The 6,854-nt window shown below is 38.5% G+C and overlaps 1 protein-coding gene across 1 annotated transcript; it reads right to left on the bottom strand.

The window, feature by feature from the left end:
- Nucleotides 1-456: 456 nt before the first annotated feature.
- On the bottom strand, nucleotides 457-4,483 carry LOC139193898 (uncharacterized). Its single transcript, XM_070817731.1, has 2 exons — nucleotides 2,706-4,483; nucleotides 457-1,571 (listed from the first exon to the last, which is right to left on the bottom strand). The coding sequence occupies exons 1-2, from the start codon at nucleotides 4,472-4,474 to the stop codon at nucleotides 1,565-1,567; spliced, it is 1,776 nt and encodes a 591-aa protein (XP_070673832.1). The 5' UTR covers nucleotides 4,475-4,483; the 3' UTR covers nucleotides 457-1,564.
- Nucleotides 4,484-6,854: the final 2,371 nt, after the last annotated feature.

The raw sequence follows: 6,854 nt of genomic DNA, 5'->3' as shown, positions 1-6,854 counted from the left end.
TGCAACGTAAATCGATTTCCAGTTATCAATTCAATAAATTATGAACCTCGACACTCCAAGTTAATTAGGTTCGCTTAAATTAACTTTCAGATTTCCCTAGAATCATTGAATTGGATGAATATGCATCGCAAACAAATTATTCCTAACAAGTTCTCTATATGAACAGCATGATAAAGATACAAGTTAGAATCATTAAGTTCTTTGGAAATCATAAGCATCGACAAGGCAATTGTAACTATGAAAAGCATGATACTCCTGCCATGAATCTACTTAACACGATCGTGACTAGCGATCTTCACTACTTGCGAATATAAATTCATAACGATTAGGTGAAACAAACTTATATTCTAGCACCAAATTCCAGCATGCAAATCAAGTGTGCACTCTCAATCAACATACAAGAATAAGTTTTGAATTAAACGGTTAAGCAAATTGTATTCACGACTTATGAAACGATAACTGGAAGTAATCAATTTATTTCACATAAATAAACATGGTTTCGAATACACCCTTAGCCAAAACGAATTTAGCCAATCATACTCAATGAAAAACAAAGATTACAAGAAGTAGACATTGAAATATAAGATAGAATACACCTAAAATTGTTCAACAACTCAGATTGAAGAGCCAAACAACTTTGTGAACTGTCTCCTTCTCTTCCCCTTGCGGCAGATTGGGATGGTGTGGTTTCTGGGCTGTTTTTGTGATGTAGAATGGATTATGGATGGTATAGAGGCACGGCAAGGCTTGGGGATGGTGTGTGGGTGTTGTGTGGAAGGTGTGGATATGAAGAATGGTGGTGGAAATCGGCAGAGATGGAGGAGGAATGGTTTCTGAGGTTGTGGATGGGTTTTGACGAATTTTGGAGAGTGTGTGGCTGAATGGAATCTTTTTTGTGGCTGCAACCAAGAGGTTTATTTAAAGGAAAACAGAAATTAAAACCCTAGGTTGATTAGGAAATCAGAAATTAAGTCTAAGGATTCTAGAATTAGGAAATAAAATCAGAAACTTAAAGGAAATAGCAAGGGAAATTCGGCTAGGGTTTAAAATACAAAAGGAAAGTGTTTTAAAGCCTAGAATCAGGAAATAAGGAAGAGGAAATACCAAGGGGAGTGTGGCAAGGGTTCAAAAGGTGCAAGAGATGTGTATTGATGTCCTAGAATGCTTAGGAAGTCTTCATAATTGCTGGAACTTTTAGGGACATTTAGGAAAAATCAAACCAAAGTAGGAAACTTTGGCTTAACTTTCCTATTTCAAGTAGGAATCCTTGTTGGAGTAGGAATCCTTGTTCTTCTAGGAATCCTCAAGTGATTAGGAATCCTCATGTGATTAGGAATCCATCTTCAATTAGGAATCCTTCGTTGATTAGGAATCCTTCGTCGATTAGGAATCCTCCTTCATGTAAGCACTTTCCTACTTCAACTAGGAAACCTTGTTCAAGTAGGAATCATCATCTTCAAGTCCTCAAATTCGTCCAAACCTTGGCTCCAATTATGTGATAATCATTCCAAGCCCAATTTTGCTCCAAAAAGCTCCAAAATGCATCTTCTTGCATCCTTTGGCCTTAAAACCTGAAAACACATAAAACTAGCTTAAAAGACTACTTTAACTAAGAAAACACCATGGAAATGCATAAGAACTAGCTAACTAAGGCGCATAAATACGCTCCTATCAATGCGTATTCCATAGTTAGGGTCCTTGATAAGAATAATTTGGTTGTAATGCGTATCCCATTCAATTCAATGAATCTAGGGAAATCTGAGAGTTAATTGGTCAATCTAGTTAATTTGGGGCATTGTCATTCATGGTTCGTTGAAAGAATAATTGGAGATCGAGTCGTATGCATAGGTTTCATGTGTGGAGAAGGAACCCTCTAACTAGCATTTCCCCATTCTATTTCATCAAAATCGTTTTCATTAAAGTTTGTTTTTAAAGTTTTTGTTTTAAAAGTTAAATTCGTCCAAAATCAATCCTCATTTACTTAGTTGAGTCATAGTAGTTAGAAATCACTTTAGTTTATGTTTTTACGTGTCTTAGGTCAAGATAAAACCAATTTTCGTCCAAGATTGAGTCTAGTGTTCAAAACTGCCCAGATTGTGGTTTTAAGCCAGTTTTGAGTGTTTTTGGGCTGTTTTGAGTCTTTTGGTTTGTTTTGGTGTTTTAAAGTTTAGTTTTGCATTCTTTGAGTCTATTTTAGTGTTTTAAACTTGTTTTTAAGTATTTGAGTCAGTTTTCAAGTGATTTTGCAATCCCTCCTAATCCCCGGTTTAGAACGATCCCTACTTACATACTTTGCTACAATTGATAAAAAGAGGGTTAATTTGAGTGTCAACATAATTTTCACATCATCCGCTGGAAAAATCAAATTGCCCACCTGCACCAACACATCTTCCAAAACACCCTTTGGATATGCATTAGAACGATCGGCTAATTGAATAATCACACCATCGTTTTTAAGCTCACCTAAGTTCATAGATGCATAAATAGAGTATGGCATAACATTAATCGAAGCCCCTAAGTCTAACATGCATTGTTCAAACTTAGTCTTGCCAATAATGCACGGAATTGTAAAACTACCCGGATCTTTGCATTTAGGGGGTAATTTCCTTTGTAACATGGCAGAAACATTCTCACTTACTTGGACCACCTCTTTGTTCGAAATCCTTCTCCTTGATGTACAAAGTTCTTTTAAAAACTAAGCATACCTCGGGACTTGCTTAATTGCATCAAGGAGCGGAATATTGACTTGAACTCTCCGAAAGGTCTCTAGAATGTCCTTCTCGGCTTCTTCCTTCTTTGATTGCCTAAACCTGCCAGGAAAGGGCACATTTAGTGGAATGGAACTAGAAAAAGTCGAATTTGGACTTACCTTGGTGGTTTGGGACGGCTTAGGAGGGCTAGATGGTGGTGGCAAGGATTGTTCATCCTTGGCCGTGAGTTTTGGTCCCTGTGCTTCCTCTTGTAGCAACTTTTCATCCTCATCGTGACTTGATTTGGATGATTTTGGTTTGGCTCCAACATGTGTACCACTTCTCAACATGATTGCATTGACGGTTTCAAAGCCTCCTTTTGGATTTGCAATGGTTGAGCTAGGCAACTTGCCTTGCTCTCGAAACTGCCCCATGAACTCGGCAATTTGCCCTACTTGTTTCTCCAACTCGTCCACCTTTTTGTCCCTATTTTGCATTCCCTGCGCCATAGAAGTTAGTAAATTAAAAATTTGATCATTATCAATAGACGAACCTGATTTTTGGGCAGGTTGTGCTTGGGGTTGAGTTGGTGCAAACGGCTTTTGATAGAAACCCGGGGGTTGTTGCCTCAATCCGCTTTGTTGTTGGCCTTGTTGGGGTTCTCGCCATTTGAAATTTGGATGATCACGCCAACCGGGATTGTAAGTATTGGAAAAGGGGTCATTCCTTGGTTGGTATTGGTTGCCAAATCCCACGGCATTGAGGGTCTCCCACCCTCCATTTTCTATCAACTGTGGGCACTTGTCCGTAAGGTGGCCTTGCATGGAACACACGCCACAAGCTGCCACGTTTTGCACTTTTGGACCTTCCACTACCTGAGAAAGCAAAGTAGTAAGGTTAGCCATTTGATTTTGAAGTTCGGTTATGGCACTTACCTCATTGACTTGATGTGGTCGTGGGTTACTCCTTTGTCCAACGCCTTCGTATTGTTGAGCATTCAACGCACGGTTGGAAATTAAAGTCTTTGCTGCCGTGGGGGTCTTGTCCACCAAGGCTCCTCCCGCTGAGGCATCTAGCATTTGACGTTCGATAGGTAGTAGCCCCTCGTAGAAGTATTGCAAAAGAAGTTCCTCCTTCATCTGATGCTGTGGACAAGAAGCAACAAGAGATTTAAAACGTTCATAATAAGTAGGAAAAGATTCACCTTCCTCTTGTTGAATTCCACTTATCCTTTTCCGTAGGAGGATGACTCGAGAAGTTGGGAAAAACTTCTCCAAGAAGGCCCGTTTCATGCTTTCCCATGATGTGACGGTTCCGGGCGCCAATTCGTACAACCAATCCTTCGCCTTTTCCAAGAGAGAGAAAGGGAAGGCTTTCATCTTCAAAATACTCCCATCGACATTGACAGGGGTCATGCTTGAACACACCACCTCGAATTCTTTCAAGTGTTTGTTAGGATCTTCCATGGACAACCCATGGTACTTCGGAATGTGGTGTAACAAGCTTGAGTTCAATTCAAATTCTTCTGTCTTTCCTCGGGCTGCTGCGGGGTATTGGATGCATAGAGGTGCGGCATTGTCCAATCCCGAAGCTGAAAGTTCTTTGATTGTTCGATTGTCCACCTCCATGTCTTTTTCTGCCTCCTCCTTTTCTTCAAATTCGGATTCAGAACTAGAACTAGGTGGATTAGGTTCTGGTACTTTCCTTTTCCTTCTCAAAGTTCGTTCAAAATTGTCGTCAAACTCCGATATATGTGCACGAACTGGTTGAGAACTACGAGTCATAAACTAGTACCTGAAATAAACAAAATAAAATTAAAACTAAAATTAAAACACACAAAAAAGAAATAAAAAGAAACAATGGGGATTTAGCAAAGTTGCTAATCCCCGGCAACGGTGCCAAAATTTGATGCGAGAATTACTTGACACACAAATTAAACCCTCTTTTGACAATTGTAGCAAAGTATGTAAGTAGGGATCGTTCTAAACCGGGGATTAGGAGGGCTTGCTAAAACCTCTAAACTGACTCAAAAATAAAAAGAAACAAAGTTAAAAATGTAAACAAAAGATTTTAAAACAAGAAAGTAAAAGGGGGATTTGAGTTTGGTGAAGTTGAAAGTAAAAACAAATAAACTAAAAACTTAAATAGATTTTAAACAATTTTGGGTTGAATGGATAATGGAAGGCTAGCTAAGGGTTTCATCTCCACACATGTTATACTTGCATACAAAACGATTTCCAATTGCATTTCAATAAACTATGAATTCTCAACGCCCCAAGTTAATTAGGTCCGCTTAAATTAACCTTCAGATTTTCCTAACGTTATTGAATTGGATGATTGCATACGACAACCCAAAACATTCCCCACAAGTCCCCTACATGATTGCATAATAGAGATACAAGCAAGAATCATTAAATTCTATGAAAACCATAAGCATTAACGAAGCACTTGTTACTATGATTGCATGAAACTTATGCCAAGAATTTACTTAACGCGATTGAGATCATCAACCTTTACTACTTGTGAATATAATTCCATAACGATTAGGTGAAATTTCCTTATATCCTAGCATTCAATTTATGCATGATAATTAAGCGTGCACTCTCAACCAACACACACAAATCAATGTAATTCACATAGATAAGTAAATTGAATTCACAACTTATGAAGCGCAATTAGAAGTAATCAAATCATAACGCAAGCATAAACATGTATTTCGAATCCCCCCCTAGCCAAGGGGGGTTTAGTTCCTCATTATTACAAAACAAAGATAAACAAATTTAAACATTGAAAAACAAAGGGAAGAAAGCACCTAAACGTTCCAACGATCCATGTTGGATAGCAAGTGCGTCCAAGGACTTTTCTCCTACTCCTTGCCGCAACAACAAGGTTGGAATGATGTTGAAGGGTTGGTTATTTGGAGGAATGGATGGGAAGGGGTTTAGATATGTAGGAGAGGCAAGGAAAGGCTTGGAGAATGGTTAATTTCTGGATGATTTGAATGAGGTTGCTGCCATGGTATTTATAGGAAGAGGATGGACATGTTTAATGCAAAAATCTGGTGGAATGAAGTAGGTAAGGCATGGCAAGGTGGAGAATTGTTGGTGAGGGTAGGTTTTGAGTCATCCACTCACATGTCATGGTGAGTTAAGCATTGCATCATCCACTCAAATGTCATGGTGAGTTAAGCATTACATCATCCACTCAAATGTCATAGTGAGATAGGCATTGCATCATCACTAAAAAATCTGGTGGAAGTAAAACAAAGGGAAGGCCACGGCATTGATGAATTTTATGGGGTATGCATGGTTTTGAGTGAAGTTTTGGCCAATCTTTCTAGAAATTTATCCCTTCTTGCAACTTGTATTTGTTTCACCAGATTTTTAGCATGTTCCTAGCCTCTTTTGTCTTCAAATTCGTCCATCCATCTTGCTCATATCATATGTAATCCATTCCAAGCTCAAAACTGCTCCAAAATGCACCAAAATGCACTTTCTTGCTACCTTAGCCCTTTGGACCTACAAACACACGAAAATGGCTTAAAGTACTAAAATAACTAAGGACGTTAAAGAAAGCGCTTCGTGGGAGGCAACCCATGCATTCGAGAAAGGATGGCCTAGAGAGCACTCCAATTCCAGATTTGCGTTCCTAAACCCTTCTCTTTGTTGTTTAATTAGTTTCTGCCACATTTAGTTTGTTAGTGTTTGTTTGTTTGTTTATGTGTTTTTGTGTTAGTTATGCTTTGAAACATTGAGGACAATGTTTGGTTTAAGTGTGGGGGGGTAACCAAAGTGTTTTGATGCAAATTCGTAGGGTTTTCTCACTCATACTTCCCAATGTTGTTTCTTGCTGTTTTTAGGTGTTTTTTAGGCTGTTTTGGTGTGTTTTAGTGTGTGCTGACTTATAACTCCGAAAATCACATAAAAATTTGAAAAATTGCTTTGCAAAACCCAAAAAGAGTTGTTTTTGTGTGTTTGTTTGTGTCTTAGGGTACCTTCCAACACAATGATGAGGATTTGGTTTGTAATTTCATGGCTGTTAAAGAGAGTGATTAACATGGATGAAAGTTTGATTTACTCTTTGTTTATGCTTGGTTGTGGTTATAACTTATGAATTTACATGCAATCTTAAAGGAAAAATCAGTTTTTGTAACATGCTTGAAGG

Source organism: Malus domestica, chromosome 17 (genome assembly GCF_042453785.1).
Source record: "Malus domestica chromosome 17, GDT2T_hap1".
NCBI lineage: Eukaryota > Viridiplantae > Streptophyta > Magnoliopsida > Rosales > Rosaceae > Malus > Malus domestica.
The sequence above is the reverse complement of the archived record's forward strand: the minus strand, read 5'-3'. Positions and strand labels throughout refer to the sequence as shown.